At 45.6% G+C, this 22,077-nt stretch overlaps 1 protein-coding gene across 1 annotated transcript in view; it reads right to left on the bottom strand.

Annotated features, from left to right (window-relative positions):
- PYGB (glycogen phosphorylase B) overlaps positions 1 to 22,077 on the bottom strand; it is a 47,642-nt gene that overhangs the window by 22,545 nt on the left and 3,020 nt on the right. The window contains 4 exon segments of the mRNA XM_073007574.1: positions 829 to 960; positions 4,015 to 4,118; positions 6,272 to 6,350; positions 20,043 to 20,144. Coding sequence (XP_072863675.1) covers positions 829 to 960; positions 4,015 to 4,118; positions 6,272 to 6,350; positions 20,043 to 20,144 — 417 coding nt within the window.

Genomic DNA, 22,077 nt, shown 5'->3' with positions numbered 1-22,077 from the left:
CCATGTATTTGATTTAAAACTGTGTCCTACAAAGTTAGGACAACTCCCTCTGCACACCAGTGACCACCCAGCCTCCGGGCTCTCCTGTTATCGCCCCTCCTTCTCCATCACAGATGGCCAAATCTCAACTGATGCCCCGACGTTCTCCTGCAGCCTCTCCTGCCGGCCCCTGCCCTGCCCCAGTCACCCCGGCTCCCAGCTGCCCTGAGCCTGGACTGGGTGCTCCCTCACGTGGCCTCTGTGTGCCTGGCACCCCTCGCTGCTGAGCACTCTAGGCTCTTGCCCTGGTCCCACATCAGCACCCTGCTGGGCAGGAGAGCCTGGCCCCATCCCCACGTTGCCCAGACCTCACACATACTCCAGGGGTTCTGACAGCTGACGTTTTGAGAGCCACAGGCCACATATGGCACCAGGAGGCCAAGCGAGCTTGTCGCATGCTCCACAGATAGTGGGAGCTGTTTTCACTCACCCGGGGGTCCGTGCCCCCATCCCATCAGAACACCCTCCTGCCTGCTCTTAAGCAGCGGGGTTCTCGTGAGCATCTGGCTGTGAGTGGACCCTGCCCAGCCCCAACACACAGCTCCTGCCCAGTGGGGCTTCCCCGCGGAGTCTCGCACTGTGCTCAGCACCTCCACTGTTTGGGAAGCTCCCATCAAAGCATAAGAGACTGGGGAGACGAGGAGAATAAACCTCCCCGGGCTTTTACCTTAAGTCCTCCAGGGAGGCAGCAAGTCCCCCAAGCCAAAAGAAGTCGAGATGACTATGAATGAGCCGCAGCAGCCCCCTCACCCGGTCCCAGCCTTGCCGTGGACATTTCAGCCCAGGTACCTGTGTGTCCAGCCACTTAACGCCGTCGGGGGTGTGTTCCACGCGCCCGTAGAAGTGCACAGGAAGCATATACTCGGGCCGCGCTTTCTCCCAGGGGTTTCCGTAGCGCAGCCAGTCATCGGCCTCCTCTACCTGGAACGGGGAGAGCTGTGAGGGCACCCTCAGCGCAGATGTCCCAGGCCGCCGCCCTGTCCTGGACCCAGCAGACCGGGCAGCCGAGATCACACAGCACCTGGCACTTAAACTTACCTACAGCCACTTACCACGTCGGGATTCCCACTTCTGGCCAAGCCCACGTGGGTAAAATGAACACGGTGGACACTAAAGTAACAAACTAAAAATTCAGAAATATGCACCGCAAAGAAGGACACTAAGAACCACTGACTGATACATGCTCCGACCTGCATGGAGCTTGAAAAACCTACACTCAGTGAAAGAGGCCAGACAAAAACACCATGCATCGCATGCGGCTATTTACAGGAAATGTTCAGAATGGGTACCTGCACAGAGAAGCAGGCAAGAGGCTGTCAGGGGCTGGGTATGACGGCAAATTGGTGCAGGCCTTCTTTCTGGGGTGATGAAAATGTTCTCAAGATAGACAGTGGTGATGGTTACCCAACTCTGAATATACTGAAATCGACTCTATTTCAATAAAGCTGTTACAGAAGAATCACTAGAAGACACTGCTTTGACGGGGACACACTGGCCAGGCGGAGGCTCACGCCGACAGTTCCCAGCACTCTGGGAAGCCAAGGTGGGAGGATTGCTTGAGCCCACAAGGTCGAAGCTGCAGTGAGCTATGACTATACCACTGCACTTCAGCCTGGGTGACAGGGCAGGACCCTAACTCTAAAATAAATTATTAAATTAAATTTTAAAAAGAAAGAAAGTGACGCTGCAAATCCACAAGTGCTGAGGCCAAGCTGGCAGCTGGCAGTGAGGGTGCCCCGGATGCACGCAGGAAGACAAGCTGTTCCGGGAGGGCTTATTCCCAAAATCTGTGCCCAGTGGCACCCGAGACCAGTGAATACACAAAACCAATTCCCACACGAAAAGCGGCCCTGCAGACTCGAGCCACCCTTGCGCAGAAGCACTAGGGGCTGCTTTACCACCAGGTGACAGAGTAACTCTGTCTGGTATAGCAGCAAAGGTGGGTTCTGAAATCTAAATTCCTAACACTGAAGTGAGATCAAGCCTCTTCTCTCGAGAACAAACAAGCAGCCGTAGTATGCTACACCGAGGGATTTCCTCTTAATGGTTCCTACACAGACATAAAGAGTCAGAAGCAAGACCGTCTGGGCTGTGCTGTTCGGGAGGCACCTCCCCATTGTACTCTCAGCAAGACCTTTCTGGTGGCGTCTCCTTGTCCGCTGTGAGATTCCCCAACACCAGGGCCTGACCATCTCCTGCAGAGTTGCTCCAGGAGTCGTCGGCAGAAGCAACAGCTTCCCACATACAAAGGCTGCCTGAGTCTCCCTTCCAGGGCCTCCCTGCCCCCTCGGCCAGGGTGCCAAGCAGGCTGGCCTGCAGCCCCTCTGGCCACACGCTGCTGGCCAACTCTGCCTGTATTTATTTCTTCCACGGCTAAAGCCAACTAAAAACCCACTGAATATGACCAGTTCCCATGAAAAGGGGATGGGAGGAGGGATGAGCTTCACTTACTGATCTTCCTGAACTATCACACAAGGTGGCAAGAGTTACAGGAACGACGACCACCAGAAGGAAAAAAGTCTTCGTGCTAAAACCAAAACCACCACCAATACCTTCCTGCTAAAACCCTAACACCAACTAGGCGAAGGGGAGCCTCTGAGCTTCTGCCTTATAAACCCACACGTGACATGGGGACTGTTGGGGGCCAGAATGAGTCAGAGCATCAGCATGTGCATGGACTGGACTGCCCTGGCGCTCAGGCAGCACGTGGAGGGCTGGGGCAGAGCTGTCCTGAGGCAGTGGAGAAAGGCGCCTTTCTAAGGTTGCAGAGGGCATCTCCACAAATCAAGCAATGGATCCGAGTCCGTTTTAGGTTTACCTTTAGCCATTACTTTTCTTTACCAACATTTTATTGTGAGCGTTTTCAAACATGCAGAAACGTCATGCACCCACACCTAGGTGCTGTAAATAGTCTGTTGTTTCTCCATCCGCCAATCCATTGATTTTGGGGTGAATTTAAGGCAAGCTGCAGACAGGAGTCCACATTCCCTCTAAACACATCGCTGTGCGTGTCATGGACAGCAGCTCCTTGCGTGTTTACGTTTTGGGTTAATTTCTCTACGGTGAGAGGCGTGAGTCCTACAGATGCCATGGACGAGCTCTGGAGGCCGCACCCGCCATGCGGCCCAACCCCACTTCCCACCCCTGCCCCAAGGACATCTCTACACCCATCACACACACATTCATTGGGACTGTACACTCTGATGCTACAAATCTTTTGATTCTAACCCCAGACTAGCTTTATTTGTGACTTGCAGGCCTCAGATGATATTAAATAAACCATTCTCCAACTGAATGGAATAGTGGTGACTTTCATTCTGAGGCACATGGGAAGGGAGCTGCTCCCCGGGGAGGAGAAGGCTGCATTTTAAGGCCACGACCTCCTCCCTGCCACAGTCTCAACCACCTCACTTAGCTGTAATGTGAGGCTTCAAGATCAAGGCTCACTCCTTCCAAGGGCCACTGTACTATGCAGAGTCCAGTCTCTAACCCCAAGGGCACTGTCCCCTCACTGGGGTCAGGGAGTGAAGGCAGAAGGTGAGAGCAAAAGCTACAACTGCTCTTCTAACTACTTAGGGCCAACATCCCACTGAGGCTGACCCCAAAAGCACCACCCTGCACTCTGCATTTTGGTGCAGAGGGTCACCAGAGTGACCCTCACTGCCTGGCTGCTATTGGCCCTAACTGGGAGCTGCTGTAAGGCTCAGCCAGGCTTCTGTGTCCTGCATGCCCCAACTTCCCCGTCACCAGGCAGAGGCAGCTGGCAAAAAGCTCACACAGGGCCCAGGCTCTCCCAGGCCATGTAGGCCAAGGAGCCGGAGCAAGGGAGTTGCCCTGACTTGCTCCACGTTGCCCTGGCCAGCCTGCAGTTCCCTGGCGGGGGCACGGGAAGTATAAAAAGACTAACTGCAAGTGTTACCATTTTATTGTGTGAACAAGAGCTGGAAATCAGTGAAGAAATGAAATCTCACCCACCTGCCAGCCATTGACAATCTTCTGGTTAAAAATCCCAAATTCGTAGCGGATTCCATAGCCGTACGCTGCCAGGCCCAAGGTGGCCATTGAGTCAAGGAAACACGCTGAGAAATCAATCACAGATCAGTCAGAATCGAAGGCACGGCACCAAGGTCCCACGGGGAGGCAGCCCACGGGACGCAAGGCAGAGATTCAGAGGGGATCACACTGACTTCAGGCTTCACTGAGAGGAAAACTGGAGCCCTCACCCTCCCCATGAGATCCTGGGGCCACACACAGAAGACATCAACGTGGTTACTCAAAGGGCACGGGAGGATGGGAGATGAAGAATCCCAGAGAACTCGGCCAGGCCGGAAACCTCTCTAAGCATGAAGCCCCCCACTGCCCCACTCTCGGACACCCCAGTTCAGGCTGAGGCCTCGCCAATCCCCTGCACATTCCACTGAAACCCAAGTTGTTCTGACAGCAGGGACACATCAACACACCAAGCCTCACCCTACTCCTAAGTGAAGCCGGCATAGCAGTGGCAGCTGGCCACGAGCAAATCAACGTCCACCTGTGCAAACACCGCAGCACCAGGGGCCCCAAGGCGCTACAGCACGTGTCATTAAACCCAGCCCTTGTTCCAATCAAAACTTCTTGGAAGAAAAACAAAACAATGTTTTGAATAAAGATTTAGAGGCCAGGTGTGGTGGCTCACACCTGTGATCCCAGCACTTTGGGAGGCTTAGGTGGGAGGATCGCTTGAGTCCAGGAGTTTGAGACCAGTCTGGGCAACATAGTGAGATCCTGTCTCTATAAAAAATACAATTAGCCGTGCATGGTGATGCATGCCTGTGGTCCCAGCTACTTGGGAGGCTGGGGTGGGGGAATTGCTTGAGCCAGAGAGGTTGAGGCTGCAGTGAGCCAAGACTGTGCCATGGCACTCCAGCCTGGGCGAGAGTGAAATGCAGCCTTATTAACGCTTTAGGACCGGCCGGGCGTGGCGGCTCACGCCTGTAATCCCAGCACTTTGGGAGGCCGAAGTGGGCAGATCATGAGGTCAGGAGATCAAGACCATTCTGGCTAACCCGGTGAAACCCCGTCTCTACTAAAAATACAAAAAAATTACAGGCGTGGTGGCGTGCCCTATAGTCCCAGCTACTCGGGAGGCTGAGGCAGGAGAATGGCGTGAACCCGGGAGGCAGAGCTTGCAGTGAGCTGCGATCACGCCGCTGCACTCCAGCCTGGGTGACAGAGTGAGACTCCGTCTCAAAAAAAAAAAAACTTCAGGATTAAAAAATCAAAAAAACACCGACATGGAACACTAGTAACTAAAATAAAACGTCCAATCCATGGAACACACAGATGCCTTTCAGGCCCTCTGCCGAGGGAGAGGGATGAGGGAACCTCACGGACTCTTGTTCTGGGGACTTGCCTGAAGGAGGGAAGTACATGAAGCCATGGCAGGCTCAGTGCTGCCTGGGTCTGTGGGTACGGGGCCCTGTGGGCAGAAGGCAAAGGCTCTACTCATATCTGGCCATGGAGAAGGATGGAGGGAGGAGCAAGGGGCAGGCAAGGTGACTGGGAAAGCCCAAGGACCCGGAACACCCCAAATGGAAGCAGGTCTCAGGGTCAGGGAGGGAGCAGTCCACAGTCTCCAGCTTGGAGGTGAGACGTGGGGTGAATGGCCGCCCCTGGGGTTGTCAGTAGATGGGGACAAAGGAGGCTGGAGCTTCCCTTGAGTGTAGGAAGCCCAATTTTGCATTTGATGAGAAGGGACGTAGCAGGAAGACGGTGGTGACCCATCACATGTCGCGAAGGCTGGGGTGTGGAGAGGGCTGAAAACCCTCAAAGCTCAGTGCCCTGCTTTCTTATTTCAAGGCAATCTGCTGACTGCATCAGAGTTGAAACTGCCTGCTGCAAGCAGGGCCACGTTCATAAATCATCTTTCCATCCTTTGGGCTGTCTGCCAATCGCTGGCTCTTGTGCCCTGGAAAGTGGTCAGCATATCGGAAGCCCCTCCCAGCACCAGCTTACACCATGCTGGCAGGACTGGTCTTCATGATAATGATGACATGCCCCTTGTGTGAAAGAAAACATATATTTTCCCCTTTTCCCTCGAATAGTGGCAAAGATTTCAATCTGAAGAACACACTGGCCCATCCACTCAAAGCCAATTTACCCTGAAGCCAATTTACCTGACCCTGGCCTCACCACACAGCCACCAACCAAGCCAACGGGTCCAAGAGAGCTCCTCCTAGATGGGGCAGCTTACCTGCAAGCCTCCCCAGGCCTCCATTCCCAAGGCCAGCATCTTCTTCTATCTCCTCGAGTTCCTCCAAGTCCAACCCCAACTGCAAACAAAAACAGAGGCAGCATTTTAATGTTACTCAATATGTTCCCTTGAATGACAGGCTGAAAGACACGTGAGTCTTGTGAGCTTATGCTAAAAGTTAGAGTCTGGGTTCTGTTAGACTTGAAAATCCAATGTTAAAATTTGATGTTAACGCATGGAAATGAAAGTTTACAAATATTTCAAAAACATTTATTGCCAGGTAGTTAACCTATTAATAGTGAACAAATTATAACATGTATCCTAAAAATGAAACCAATGGTTCTGTCATTCTCTAATTTCACATAGGCTAAAGATATTTACATGACATATTTTTAAACTGAAACCTAAAAGCACTTTTCCTGTGGTGATTCCAACTGTATTCAAACAATGTTGTGAAATAGATATGTCATGCTAAAAATTAGAGAAAAAGCAATAAAATCACGATTGACACTTAACGCCATTCCAGAAGCCGAACTCAGTACTCTCATTATGGCATATGGATAAATATTCCATTAATCTGGATTTAGTGCACGAACTTGACAAATTGCTCACATTATCTGGATTGGTAGTCTTTATACCTTTTGGTCTCAGAAGAATCCAAACAGCTTTTGTTTATTTGAATTACATGTATTGATATTTATCAAATTACAAATTAAAATGCAGACCTTTTTAAAGTATACATATGAATTCATTTAAAAATAGTAAACCCAATACATGTTAACATAAACAACAAAGTTTAATTCTAAAAAAGTACATTTTTGAAACCAAAAAAATATCCACTGAGAAGAGTGGTAGTGTTTTAAATAACAACAGCAAAGTTACAAATGATTTAGCATACACTAAGTCAAATGAATGATATTGACACATACAGTAATTTGATTCAGGGTAAAATTTCAAAATACCATGACTTGAACTTAATTCCTAAAGCAATTTCTTTTTTTTTTTTTTTGAGACGGAGTCTCGCTTTGTGGCCCAGGCTGGAGTGCAGTGGCCGGATCTCAGCTCACTGCAAGCTCCGCCTCCCGGGTTCACGCCATTCTCCTGCCTCAGCCTCCCGAGTAGCTGGGACTACAGTTGCCCGCCACCTCGCCCGGCTAGTTTTTTGTATTTTTTAATAGAGACAGGGTTTCACCGTGTTAGCCAGGATGGTCTCGATCTCCTGACCTCGTGATCCGCCCGTCTCGGCCTCCCAAAGTGCTGGGATTACAGGCTTGAGCCACCGCGCCCGGCCTCCTAAAGCAATTTCAAAGGGTACATTCCACCAACAATATTTTGGATATAGGGAGGGGGGTGCTAGGATTTACTCAATAATGCATTACTGGCTCAAAGTTAAGAAATATATTTAACTACAACATAACCGACCAGAAAACCTCTAAGTTTATGGTCTAAACCGATCTTAAAACCTCTCGTTCATAAAAAAATCTATTAAATTCAAAAAATCCATTAAACTTTTAAAAAATCTCTATATATTTTTCTAAAGAAAGGCTACAAGTCAACATAGGGAAAGATGTTTAGTTCCTTCATGTTTTTAAATTGAGTGCCTACAGCACACTCATCCCACCTAGGAGGGCAAATGTCACCTTGATTTTGTGAGCATTCGAGAAAGATGTAAAAAGGCTGGGTACGGTGGCTCAAGTCTGTCATCCCAACACTTTAGGAGGCCAAGGTGGGAGGATCATTTGATCTCAGAAGTTCAAGACCAGCCTGGGCAACATAATGAGATATCTCTACTAAAAATAAAAAATAGGCCGGCGCGGTGGCTCAAGCCTGTAATCCCAGCACTTTGGGAGGCCGAGGTGGGCGGATCACGAGGTCAGGAGATCAAGACCATCCTGGCTAACACGGTGGAACCCTGTCTCTACTAAAAAATACAAAAAACTAGCTGGGCGAGGTGGCGGGCACCTGTAGTCCCAGCTACTTGGGAGGCTGAGGCAGGAGAATGGTGTAAACCCGGGAGGCAGAGCTTGCAGTGGGCTGAGATCTGGCCACTGCACTCCAGCCTGAGCGAGACCCCGTCTCAAAAAAAAAATAAAAAAATAAAAAAATAAAAAATAAAAAATAAATTAGCTGGGTGTGATGGCGCATGCCTACAGTCCTGGCTACTCGGGAGGCTGAGGCAGATGACTTGAGCCCGGGAGGTTGAGGCTACAGTGAGCCGTGATCATATCATTGTACTCCAGCCTGGGTAACAGAGCAAGACCCTGTCTCAACAACACCACAGAAAGTAGCTGACAGAAAGTCCAAAACTCTGTTGAAGTGGGCTTCTGAACTGAAGACAGAAAAAGTGCACTGCAGTACACCCAGTAACCTTTAACTCTTTATTGAGATATAATTCATTAACCATAAAATTCACCTTTTAAAAGTGTATGTTCACAAAATTGTGCAACCATCACCACTAATTCCAAACCATCATATCAAAAAGCAGTCCCGTGCCCATCAGCAGTCATAACCTATTTCCCCCGCCTCTGCCAATCACTGATCTACTCTCCATCTCTATGGATCTACCTATTTCGGATATTTCATGGCTTCTTCCAATGAGCACGTATTGAAGCTTCATCCATGTTCTGCCATATGTCAGCCCTTCCCGTCTTTGTACTGCTGTGTACTAGTCCATTGTATGGCTAGCCCACATTTTGTTTACCTACATATCAACTGATAAACATTTGGATGTTTCTACTTTTGGCTGTTATGAATAATGCTGCTGTGAAATTCATATACAATTTTTCATGTAGACATATGTTTTCATTTCTCTCAGGCCTATACCTTGGTATGGAATTGCTAGGCTACATGAGAATTCTATGCTTAATTTTTGAGTAACTGCCAGACTATTTTCCAAAGTGACTGCAAGATTTGACAATCACACCAATGGCTGTATACCCTCACCAACACTCGTTTTCTGTGTTTATGATTATAGCCGTTCTCGTGGGTATAACGTGGCATCTCATTGTGGTTTTGCTTTGCATTTCCCTCATAGCTAATCATAATAAGCATCTTTTTTGTGCACGTGGATATCATCTTTGGAGAAACATCCAAGTCTTTTTGCCCATTTTTCAATTGGGTTGTCTTTTTGTGGTTGTCAGAGTTCTTTACATATATTCTGAATACTAGACTCTTATCAGATTTAGGATTTACAAATGTTTTCCCTCATTTTGTAGGTTGTCTTTATTTAACACACAAAAGTTTTTCATTTTGATGAAGTCCAATGTATCTATTTTTTCTTTTGTTGCTTGGGTTTTTGGTGTCATATCTAAGAAATCATTCTAATCCAAGGTCATGAAGATTGATCTCTATATATTTTTCTAAAAGTTGTATTCTTTTAGCTCTTACCATTTAGGTCTTTGATCCATTTTGAGCTAATTTTTGTATGTAGTGTGAGGTAGGGGTTCAATTTCATTTATTTGCATGTAGATATCCAAATATCCCAATACCATTTGTTGAAAAGACATCTTTCTCCATTGAATTGTTTTGGTACCTATTTCCTTTCAAAAAAATCTATTGATCTATATGACACCAATCTTACAGGCAACAAAGGAAAAAATAAACAAACTAGACTTCATAAAAATTAAAAACTTTTGTGAATCAAAAGATACTATCGACCGGGCGCAGTGTCACACACCTGCAATCCCAGCACTTTGGGAGGCCAAGGCAAGAGATCACTTCAGGTTAGGAGTTTGAGAACAGCCTGACCAACAAGGTGAAACCTCATCTTTATATAGAGAGTAATATAATATGTACTATCAACACAGTAAAAAGATAAGCCATAGAATGGGAGAAAATATTCACAAATCACATATCTGATAAGCTATTAATATCTAGGACAAATAGAGAATTCTTAAAATTCGACAACAAAAAAACAAACAACCTGATTCAAAATGAGTAAATGACTTGAACAGGCTTTTCTTCAAACAAGATATACAAATGGCCAACAAGCACATGAACAGATGCTCAGCATTATTAGTTATCAGGAACATGCAAATAAAAACTATAAGACACCATTTTACACCCATTTAGAATGACTACTATCAAAAAATAGTAGTCATTCTATTTTCAATTCAAAAGAAGCATTGGTGAGGATGTACCGTAACTGGAACTCTTGCGTACTTTTGGTAGGAATGTAAAATGGTGCTACTGCTGTGGAAAACATTTTGGTAGTTCCAAAAAAAATTAAAAATGGAACTGCCATATGACCCAGCAATTCCATTTCTAGGTATATAATCAGAAGCACTGAAAGCAGGATCTTAAAGAGATATTTGTACACCTATGTTCACAGCAGCATTATTCACAATAGCCAAAGGTAGAAGCTCCCCATTGTCCACTGACAGACGAATGGATAAACAAAATATGGTATATACACATAATAAAAATTTATTCAGCCTTTACAAGGAATGAAGTACTGGCACATGCTACAACATGGATGAACCTTCAGGACATTTTGCTTGAGTGAGATAAGCCAGTCACAAAAGGACAAATAACGTATGATTCCACTTAAATGAGTACCTAGAGTAGCCAAATTCATAGAGACAAAAAGCAGAACAGTGGTTTTCAGGGGCTAGGCAAAGAGGAAAGGAGGAGTTATTTTTTAATGGGTATAGAGTTTCAGTTAGGAAAGATGAAAAAGTTCTAGAGATGGTTGGTGGTGATGGATAAAGAACAAGGTAAAGGTACTCAATGCAATTGAACTGTACAGTTAAAAATGGTTACAATGGCAAATTTTATGTTATTTATATTTTACCGCAATTTTTTTAGTTGGCAGAAAAACAACAGACCATACATATGAGACTTATTTCTGGACTTTGTTTTTTTTTTTTTTGGAGACAGGGTCTCGTTCTATCACCCAGGCTGGAGTGCAGTGGCACGTTCTCAGCTCACTGCAACCTCGACCTCCTGGGCTAAAGCAATCCTCCTCCTCAGCCTCCAGAGCAGCTGGGACCACAGGTAAGCAACACCACACCTGACTAATTTTTTTCTTTAAATTTTCTTGTAGAGACAGGGTTTCACCATACTGCCCAGCCTGGTCTCAAACTCTTGAGCTCATGCAATCCACCCGCCTTGGCCTCCCAAAGTGCTGGGATTACAGGTGTGAGCCACCATGCCCAGCCTATTTCTGGGACTCTTAATTCTAATTCCATTGTTCTATCCTTATGCTTCTAACACACAGTCTTGATGACTGCTGCTTTGCAGTAAATTTTGAAATTGTGAAGTGTGAGTCTTCCGATTCTTTTCTTTTTCAAGGTTATTTTGACTATTCCTGGTCCCTTGCTTTTTCTTTTTTCTTTCTTTTTTGTTTGAGACGGAGTTTCACTCTTTTTGCCCAGGCTGGAGTGCAATGGCGTGATCTCGGCTCACAACCTTTGCCTCAAGCAATTCTCCCGCCTCAGCCTCCCAAGTAGCTGGGATTACAGGCATGTACCACTACGCCCGGCTAATTTGGTATTTTTAGTAGAGATGAGGTTTCTCCATGTTGGTCAGGCTGGTCTCAAACTCCTGAGCTCAGGTGATCTGCCCGTCTTGGCCTCCTAAAGTGCTGGGATTACAAGTGTGAGCCACCATGCCTGGCCGTTTTTTTTTTTTTTTTAAGGCAGGGTCTTACTTGCTTTGTCACCTAGGCTGGAGTGCAGCGGTGCAATCTTGGCTCACTGCAACCTCTGCCTCCAGGGCTCAAGGGAATCACCTTCCTCAGCCTCCCAAACTGCAGGGACTCCAGCTGCCCGCCGCGACACCCGGACTTCCCTTGCATTTCTAGCAAGGTTTTAGAATCAGCTTGTCAATCTCTGCAAAGAGGCCAAATGGAACTTAGATAGAGACTTCACTATATCTGTAGATCAATTTGGGGAGTGCTGCTATCTTAACAACACTGAGTCTTCCAAGATGTTAACATGAGATCCCTTTCCATATTTAGCTCTTCCTCAAAATCTTTGTTTTCAGGGTATAGGTTTTGCATTTTTTGGGTTAAATTTACACCTAAGCATTTTATTCTTTTTGATGCTACTGTAAATGGTATGAAACTATTTTCTTAATTTCATTTTGGATTTATTCCATCTGGACTGAATTAATGAAATGTTGTTCCATTTGGATTGGAGATGTATAGAAATACAGTTGATTTTTGTAGATTGATCCTATATCCTGCAACCTTGCTGATCTCATTTATTAGTTCCAATGGTCTTTAGTCAATTCCTTAGGGTTTTCTAGATCATGTAATCTGCAAATAGTTAGTTTTACTTCTGCCTTTCCAATCTAGATGCTTCTTATTTCATTTCCTTGCCAAATACCCTGGCCAAGACTCTGAGTACAACATTGAGTAAGAGTTGTGAGACCAGGCCGGGTGTGGTGGCTCCGCGCCTGTAATCCTAGCACTTTGGGAGGCCAAGGCGGGCAGATTACTTAAGGTCAGGAGTTTGAGACCAGCCTGGTCAACACGGTGAAACCCCGTCTCTACTAAAAATGCAGAAACTAGCCAGAAATCACCTGAAACCGGGAGGCAGAGTTTGCAGTGAGCCGAGATCAAGCCACTGCACTCCAGCCTGGGCAACAGAGTGAGACTCTGTCTCAAAAAAATAAAAAGAAGTTGTGGGAGCAGACATCCTTGGGACACAGTGGTAGATTAAAGACCAGATGGGGACCCAGTCCGTCAAATGTAAATTCTGTGAAAATTCTACAGGACAAACCCAGTTCCAACAAACTAACTGCAAGGCAGAAAATAAAAAAGAGGAGATATCTATAGATTAAGAAAGATGTGGCCAGGCACAGTGGCTCACGCCTGTAATCCCAGCACTTGGGGAGGCTGAGGCAGATGCATCAGTTGAGATCAGGAGTTTGAGACCAGCCTGACCAACATGGTAAAACCCTGTCTCTACTAAAAATACAAAAATTAGCCAGGCAAGGTGGCCACACATCTGTAATCCCAGTTCCTAGGGAGGATGAGGCAGGAGAATTGCTTGAACCCGGGAGGCAGAGGTTGCAGTGAGCTGATCCTTGAGGAATCACCACACTGTCTTCCACAATGGTTGAACTAGTTTACAGTCCCACCAACAGTGTAAAAGTGTTCATATTTCTTCACATCCTCGCCAGCATCTGTTGTTTCCTGACTTTTTAATGCTCGCCATTCTAACTGGTGTGAGATGGTATCTCATTGTGGTTTTGATTTGCATTTCTCTGATGGTCAGTGATGATGAGCATTTTTTCATATGTCTGTTGGCTGCATAAATGTCTTCTTTTGAGAAGTATCTGTTCATATCCTTCACCCACTTTTTGATGGGGTTGTTTGACTTTTTTCTTGTTAATTTAAGTTCTTTGTAGGTTCTGGATATTAGCCCTTTGTCAGATGAGTAGATTGCAAAAATTTTCTCCCATTCTGTACGTTGCCTCTTCACTCTGATGGCAGTTTCTTTTGCTGTGCAGAAGCTCTTTAGTTTAATTAGATCTCATTTGTCAATTTTGGCTCTTGTTGCCATTGCTTTTGGTGTTTTAGATATGAAGTCCTTGCCCATGCCTATGTCCTGAATGGTATTGCCTAGGTTTTCTTCTAGGGTTTTTATAGTTTTAGGTCTAACATTTAAGTCTCTAATCCATCTTGAATTAATTTTTGTATAAGATGTAAGGAAGAGATCTAGTTTCAGCTTTCTACATATGGCTAGCCAGTTTTCCCGGTACCATTTATTAAATAGGGAATCCTTTCCCCATTTCTTGTTCTTGTCAGGTTTGTCAAAGATCAGATGGTTGTAGATGTGTGGTATTATTTCTGAGGGTTCTGTTCTGTTCCATTGGTCTGTATGTCTGTTTTGGTACCAGTACCATGCTGTTTTGGTTACTGTAGCCTTGTAGTATAGTTTGAAGTCAGGTAGTGTGATGCTTCCAGCTTTGTTCTTCTGGCTTAGGATTGTCTTGGCAATGCAGGCTCTTTTTTGGTTCTGTATGAACGCTAAAGTAGTTTTTTCCAATTCTGTGAAGAGAATCATTGGTAGCTTGATGGGGATGGCATCTACAAATTACCTTGGGAAGTATGGCCATTTTCACGATATTGATTCCTCCTATCCATGGGCATGGAATGTTCTTCCATTTGTTTGTGTCCTCTTTTATTTCACTGAGCAGTGATTTGTGGTTCTTCTTGAAGAGGTCCTTCACATCCCTTGTAAGTTGGATTCCTAGGTATTTTATCCTCTTTGAAGCAATTGTGAATAGGAGTTCACTCATGATTTGGCTCTCTGTTTGTTATTGGTATATAGGAATGCCTGTGATTTTTGCACACTGATTTTGTATCCCGAGACTTTGCTGAAATTGCCTATTAGCTTAAGGAGATTTTGGGCTGAGACGATGGGATTTTCTAAATACAGAATCATGTCATCTGCAAACAGGGACAATTTGACTTCCTCTTTTCCTAATTGAATACCCTTTCTTTCTTTCTCCTGCCTGATTGCCCTGGCCAGAACTTCCAACATTATGTTGAATAGGAGTGGTGATAGAGGGCATCCCTGTCTTGTACCAGTTTTCAAAGGGACTACTTCCAGTTTTTGCCCATTCAGTATGATATTGGCTGTGGAGTTGTCACAAATAGCTCTTATTATTTTGAGATATGTTCCATCAATACCTAGTTTATTGAGAGTTGCTGGCATGTAGAGCTGTTGAATTTTGTCAAAGGCATTTTCTGCATCTATTGAAATAATCATGTGGTTTTTGACTTTGGTTCTGTTTATATGATGGATCACGTTTATTGATTTACGTATGTTGAACCAGCCTTGCATCCCAGGGATGAAGCCCACTTGATCATGGTGGATAAGCTTTTTGATGTGCTGCTGGATTCAGTTTGCCAGTATTTTATTGAGGATTTTTGCATCAATGTTCATCAGGGATAATGGTCTAAAATTCCCTTTTTTTGTTGTGTATCTGCCAGGCTTTGGTATCAGGATGATGCTGGCCTCATAAAATGAGTTAGGAAGGATTCCCTCTTTTTCTGTTGATTGGAATAGTTTCAGAAGGAATAGTACCAGCTCCTCATTGTACCTCTGGTAGAATTCAGCTGTGAATCCGTCCGGTCCTGGACTTTTTTTGGTTGGTAGGCTATTAATTATTGCCTCAATTTCAGAGCCTGTTATTGGTCTATTCAGGGATTCAGCTTCTTCCTGGTTTAGTCTTGGGAGGGTGTATGTGTCCAGGAATTTATCCACTTCTTCTACAATTTTCTATTTATTTGCGTAGAGGTGTTTATAGTATTCTCTGATGGTAGTTTGTATTTCTGTGAGATCAGTGGTGATATCCCCTTTATCGTTTTTTATTGCGTCTATTTGATTCTTCTCTCTTTTCCTCTTTATTAGTCTTGCCAGCAGTCTATCAATTTTGTTGATCTTTTCAAAAAACCAGCTCCTGGATTCATTGATTTTTTGAAGGGTTTTTATGTCTCTATCTCCTTCAGTTCTGCTCTGATCTTGGTTATTTCTTGCTTTCTGCTAGCTTTTGAATGTGTTTGCTCTTGCTTCTCTAGTTCTTTTAATTGTGATGTTAGGGTGTCAATTTTAGTTCTTTCCTGCTTTCTCTTGTGGGCATTTAGTGTTATACATTTCCCTCTACACACTGCTTTAAATCTGTCCCAGAGATTCTGGTATGTTGTGTCTTTGTTCTCATTGGTTTCAAAGAACGTATCTATTTCTGCCTTCATTTTGTTATGTACCCAGCAGTCATTCAGGAGCAGGTTTTTCAGTTTCCATGTAGTTGAGTGGTTTTGAGTGAGTTTCTTAATCCTGAGTTCTAGTTTGATTGCACTGTGGTCTGAGAGACAGTTTGTTATAATTTCTGTTCTTTTACATTTGCTGAGGAGTGCTTTACTTCCAACTGTGTGGTCAATGTTGGAATAAGTGTGATGTGGTGTTGAGAAGAATGTATATTCTGTTGATTTGGGTAGAGAGTTCTGTAGATGTCTATTAGGTCCGCTTGATGCAGAGCTGAGTGCAAGTCCTGGATATCCTTGTTAACTTTCTGTCTCACTCATCTGTCTAATGTTGGCAGTGGGGTGTTACGGTCTCCCATTATTATTGTGTGGAAGTCTAAGTCTCTTTGTAGGTCTCTAAGGACTTGCTTTATGAATCTGGGTGCTCCTGTATTGGGTGCATGTATGTTTAGGATAGTTAGCTCTTCTTGTTGAATTGATCCCTTTACCACTATGTAATGGCCTTGTCTCTTTTGATCTTTGTTGGTTGAAAGTCTGTTTTATCAGAGCATAGGATTGCAACCCCTGCTTTTTTTGTTTGTTTGTTTTCCATTTGCTTGGTAGATCTTCCTCCATCCCTTTATTTTGAGCCTATGTGTGTCTCTGCATGTGAGATGGGTCTCCTGAATACAGCAAACTGATGGGCCTTGACTCTTTATCCAATTTGCCAGTATATGTCTTTTAATTGGGGCATTTAGCCCATTTACATTTAAGGTTAATATTGTTATGTGTGAATTTGATCTTGTCATTATGATGTTAGCTGGTTATTTTGCTCGTTATTTGATACGGTTTCTTCCTAGCATCAGTGGTCTTTACAATTTGACATGAGTTTGCAGTGGCTGGTACCGGTTGTTCCTTTCCATGTTTAGTGCTTCCTCCAGGAGCTCTTGTAAGGCAGGTCTGGTGGTAACAAAATCTCTCAGCATTTGCTTGTCTGTAAAGGATTTTATTTCTCCTTCACTTAGGAAGCTTAGTTTGACTGGATATGAAATTCTAGGTTGAAAATTCTTTTCTTTAAGAATGTTGAATATTGGCCCCTGCTCTCTTCTGGCTTGTAGAATTTCTGCCAAGAGATCTGTTGTTAGTCTGATGGGCTTCCTTTTGTGGGTAACCTGACCTTTCTCTCTGGCTGCCCTTAACATTTTTTCCTTCATTTCAACTTTGGTGAATCTGACAATTATGTGTCTTGGGGTTGCTCTTCTTGAGGAGTATCTTCGTGGTGTTCTCCATATTTCCTGAATCTGAGTGTTGGCTTGCCTTGCTAGGTTGGGGAAGCTCTCCTGGATAATATCCTGAAGGGTGTTTTCCAACTTGGTTCCATTCTCCCTGTCACTTTCAGTTACACCAATCAAAGGTAGATTTGGCCTTTTCACATAGTCCCATATTTCTTGGAGGCTTTGTTCATTTCTTTTTACTCTTTTTTCTCTAAACTTCTCTTTTTGCTTCATTTCATTCATTTGATCTTCAATCACTGATACCCTTTCTTCCAGTTGATTGAATTGACTACTGAAGCTTGTGCAGGCATCATGTAGTTCTCGTGCCATGGTTTTCAGCTCCATCAAGTCATTTAAGGACCTATCTACACTGTTTATTCTAGTTAGCCATTCATCTAATCTTTTTTCAAGGTTTTTAGCTTCTTTGCGATGGGTTCGAACATCCTCCTTTAGCTCGGAGAAGTCTGATCGCCTGAAGCCTTCTTCTCTCAACTCATCAAAGTCATTCTCTGTCCAGCTTTGTTCCGTTGCTGATGAGGAGCTGCATTCCTTTGGAGGAGAAGAGGCCCTCTGATTTTTAGAATTTTCAGCTTTTCTGCTCTGGTTTCTCCCCATCTTTGTGGTTTTATCTACCTTTGGTCTTTGATGATGGTGACGTACAGATGGGATTCTAGTGTGGATGTCCTTTCTGTTTGTTAGTTTTCCTTCTAACAGACAGGACCCTCAGCTGCAGGTCTGTTGGAGTCTGCTGGAAGTCCACTCCAGACCCTGTTTGCCTGGGTATCACCAGCGAGGCTGCAGAACAGCAAATACTGCAGAACAGCAGATGTTGCTGCCTGATCGTTCCTCTGGAAGTTTCGTCTCAGAGGGGCACCCGGCTGTGTGAGGTGACAGTCGGCCCCTACTGGGAGGTGTCTTCCAATTAGGCTACTCGGGGGTCAGGGACACACTTAAGGAGGCAGTCTGTCTGTTCTCAGATCTCAAACTCTGTACCGAGAGAACCATTACTCTCTTCAAAGCTGTCAGACAGGGACATTTAAGTCTGCAGAAGTTTCTGCTGCCTTTTGTTCAGCTATGCCCTGCCCCCAGAGGTGGAGTCTACAGAGGCAGGCAGGCTTCCTTGAGCTCTGGTGGGCTCCACCCAGTTTGAGCTTCCCAATGGCTTTGTTTACCTACTCAAGCCTCAGCAATGGCGGGCGCCCCTCCCCCAGCCTCGCTGCCTCCTTGCAATTGGATCTCTGACTGCTGTGCTAGCAATGAGCAAGGCTCCGTGGGTGTGCGACCCTTTGGGCCTGGCGCAGGATATAATCTCCTGGTGTGCCGTTTGCTAAGACTGTTGGAAAAGCGCAGTATTGCGGTGGGAGTGACCCAATTTTCCAGGTGCTGTCTGTCACAGCTTTACTTGGCTAGGAAAGGGAATTCCTTGACTACTTGTGCTTCCCGGATGAGGTGATGCCTCGCCCTGCTTTGGCTCACCCTCAGTGGGCTGCATCCACTGTCCTGCACCCACTGTCTGACAAGTCCCAGTGAGATGAACCTGGTACCTCAATTGGAAATGCAGAAATCACCAGTCTTCTGTGTCACTCACGCTGGGAGCTGTAGACTGGAGCTGTTTCTATTCGGCCATCTTGGAACCTCCCATCAAGTATACAAAGTTTAAAAGGATACATGCTTGCCTGCAATTTCTAAATTTCTATAATTAACATTCATTTTTTGTGAATAAAAATTATAAACATATTGCATAGTTATGATGCAAACTATTCCCTAAAATTTTTACTATATGTAAGAACTGCATAAAATGTTTCAAAAAATAAAATGCATTCTATAATGGTAAAATCCAAAGACAAGACTAAGATATTGTATGTTCTGTACTTCTTACGGACATGTCCTAATGTTAACAGTCAGTAAACAGACATAAATGACATGTCACCTGCCAGGGTAACCTTTAGCACCATTAGCTAATTTCGAACACGGGGAGTGAAGTTTTTGTTGCATTTTGTTGTGCACAGACACAGCCATGACGTCCTGCAGGGGCAGACGGAGCCCCAGGCAACGCTGAGCCGCCTCCCAGCCACGCAAGACATTTGCCCCCAATGAAACCCCCCAACTCCTCCCACCCACATCCAAACCCAAGCAAAGCAAAGGTGATGGCAGGGTGCTGAGCTGGAGTGGCCTCGCCATGAAGACACCCATCTATAAGCAGGTAAAAGGTTACACTCTAGAGACCCAGCTGGGAAGGGAAGCGAAGACAGACAAGGAAGCCAATGGCTGCTCTGCTCTAAAACCACAAAGGAACTGTGAAAGGATTAAGTTCAAAGTGAGCAAGTGCTAATGACGAACTCCCAAAGAAAGGCAGTTTTTGTTTTTAGGGGAGAAATGGCGCTTTCACAACTAGACAACCAGGGTAAGCTCCAGAGGTCATCTCAGGGGTGGAGGGAGGGAAACCAGATGTGGGTTAACAGTTTGATGAAGTCAAAATGGAATAATACCAACCACCGGTATGGTGCTCTAAATCCGCCCAAGGTGGGGTGGGGTGTGGGATGGCCTCTAGAACCTCTACACCTTTGCATCCCAATTCAACCCCATGCTTGTGGTCCATTCAATTCTCACTTTCTCCTCTCAAAAACAGAGAGCAGCCCCACCAACCCATTCCTTCCAGGAGGGGAGAACAGGCTGTAAGTCTCCCGATTCCCAGATAGCTGCTAGTCTTAACATCAGGGCTCACCTCCGTGGGAAAATGGATTCAGACCTCAAAGCACCAGGAGGGGCCACCCAGAAGCCCAGCCACAAGGCCCCGTACCTGATAGATGGCTTCATCGCAGGCATTCTGAAGGCCCAGGTTCACCATCGTGTTCTGCAGCATGCGGCCCATGTAGAATTCCAGGGAAAGATAATAAATGCGCTGAGGAAGCAGAAGAAAGAATCAGATTTCTCATTCCATTCTACACTTTAGGAAGGTTACAGAGATGACAGGACCCATGAAGCCCCCACTCGGGATTTCATTCATGTCAGTCCCATGCACAAAAACTGGGCTTGCTCTGTCAAGCAGCCTGCTGACTGCAGCCCACCATAGCAGCCCACCCAGGAGACCCCTCCTCAACACGGCCGTCTCTTCCCTGACCCTCAAGCACCTGGATGAACGCACACTAACTTCCATGATGTGTGGGGAGGCAGGGCAGGTTGGTGGTTGGGGCCAAGGCACCCAGAACTGGACAGACCCAGGTCTGCACTTAGCTCACCATGCACTTAGCTTACCACACATGTGCCCTTGGGCAAGTTACTTCACATCTCTAACACGGATGTAATGTAGGCCATGTCTTCAAGTACTCAATGTAAAGCCCTGAGCACAACTTCCAGCACCCACATGAAGCACCAATGAACGCCAGCAGAGACGGCTGAATGCACGCATCCATGTTCCCCAGCAGAAGTCTCTTGGCTGATGCCTGCTGGCTGGCTGGCTGGCTGGCTTGGGGTTGCCACATGAGCCAGCTCTGTGCCTCTGAGGTGTCGTGGCAAGGACGGCCACCCATGCAGTGCCTCCTGGGCCCTGAGCGGGGTTCTAGGTGCCCTTTCTCTACCGAGTACTTCTCATGGCCATCCATGGGCCTGCAGCAGCCAGGGCTGAATGGTAAGATCAGTGGGCACAACTCCAAGGACTAGCAGGATATCTGCACAGCCAACATCTCCCCTGAAATATTTACTAATTGCTGTGGTGGTTTTAACCAGGGGCCAAACTCTTTCTGATATTCTTCACTCCAGGAGGAGCTTACTTCCCTGTCTGCCACCTTGAGGGTGGGCTGGATGTAGCGACATCCCGCTGAGGAGCACAGAAAGGAAACGGCAGCAACTTGACAGTGGAGACAGCTGACCATGCTGACCAGCACCCCAGTGTGCTGTGATGAGGACACTTTCCTCTGTGTGTTCTTCCCAAAACCCATAACCCCAGTGTAATCATGAGAAAATAGCGGACAAACCCAAACTGAGGAATTTTCTATAAAATGCCTGACCAGTAATCATCAAATTTGTAAGGTCATAAAAGACAAGGAGTGATCAACAAATTGTCACAAATCTAAGCCACATTCAGGCTTTTGGCACTAATAAATGAATTCAGCAAGGTAGCAGAATATAAGACTAACACAAAATCAGTTAACTTTATTGTTTTTAATTAATTATTCATGATTAATATAACTATCCAATGTTCATTAGCAATGAACATTCCAAAAATAAAACTAATTAAACAATTACTATGGCACATACACTTTGGGAGAACAAGGCGGGGGACTGCTTGAGGCCAGGAGTTTGAAACCAACCTGGGCAGCAATATGAGACTCCCCTCTCTACAAAAAATTTAAAAGTTAGCCAGGCGTGGTGGCGCATGCCTGTGGTCCCAGCTACAAGGGAGGCTGAGGTGGGAAGACTGCTTGAGCCTGGGAGGTCAAGGCTGCAATGAGCCAGGCGCAGTGGTTCACATCTCCAATTCCAGCACTTTTTGAGTTTGGCAGTTCCTCAAAAAGTGAAAAACAGAGTTACTATTTGGCCCAGCAATTCCACTCCCAGGTATATACACGCCCAAGAGAAATGAAGGCCTATGTCCCCTCCAACACTTGTACATAATAGCCAAAAGGTGGAAATAACCCAAATGTCAATCCTTCATGTCCTACAACATGAAGGAACCTCAAAAACACCACGCTCAACAGAAGAAGCCAGTCACAACAGACCACACATTCCATGAATCCGTTTATATGAAATGTCCAAAACAGGCATATCTAAAGAAACCAAAAGGGGATTGGTAATTGCCTAAGGGTTGGGGATTAGAGGTTTCGGTGGGTGATAAC

The sequence above is a fragment of the Chlorocebus sabaeus genome, chromosome 2 (assembly GCF_047675955.1).
Source record: "Chlorocebus sabaeus isolate Y175 chromosome 2, mChlSab1.0.hap1, whole genome shotgun sequence".
Taxonomy (NCBI): domain Eukaryota; kingdom Metazoa; phylum Chordata; class Mammalia; order Primates; family Cercopithecidae; genus Chlorocebus; species Chlorocebus sabaeus.
Note: the sequence above shows the minus strand (reverse complement) of the source record. Positions and strands in the feature narration are given on the sequence as shown.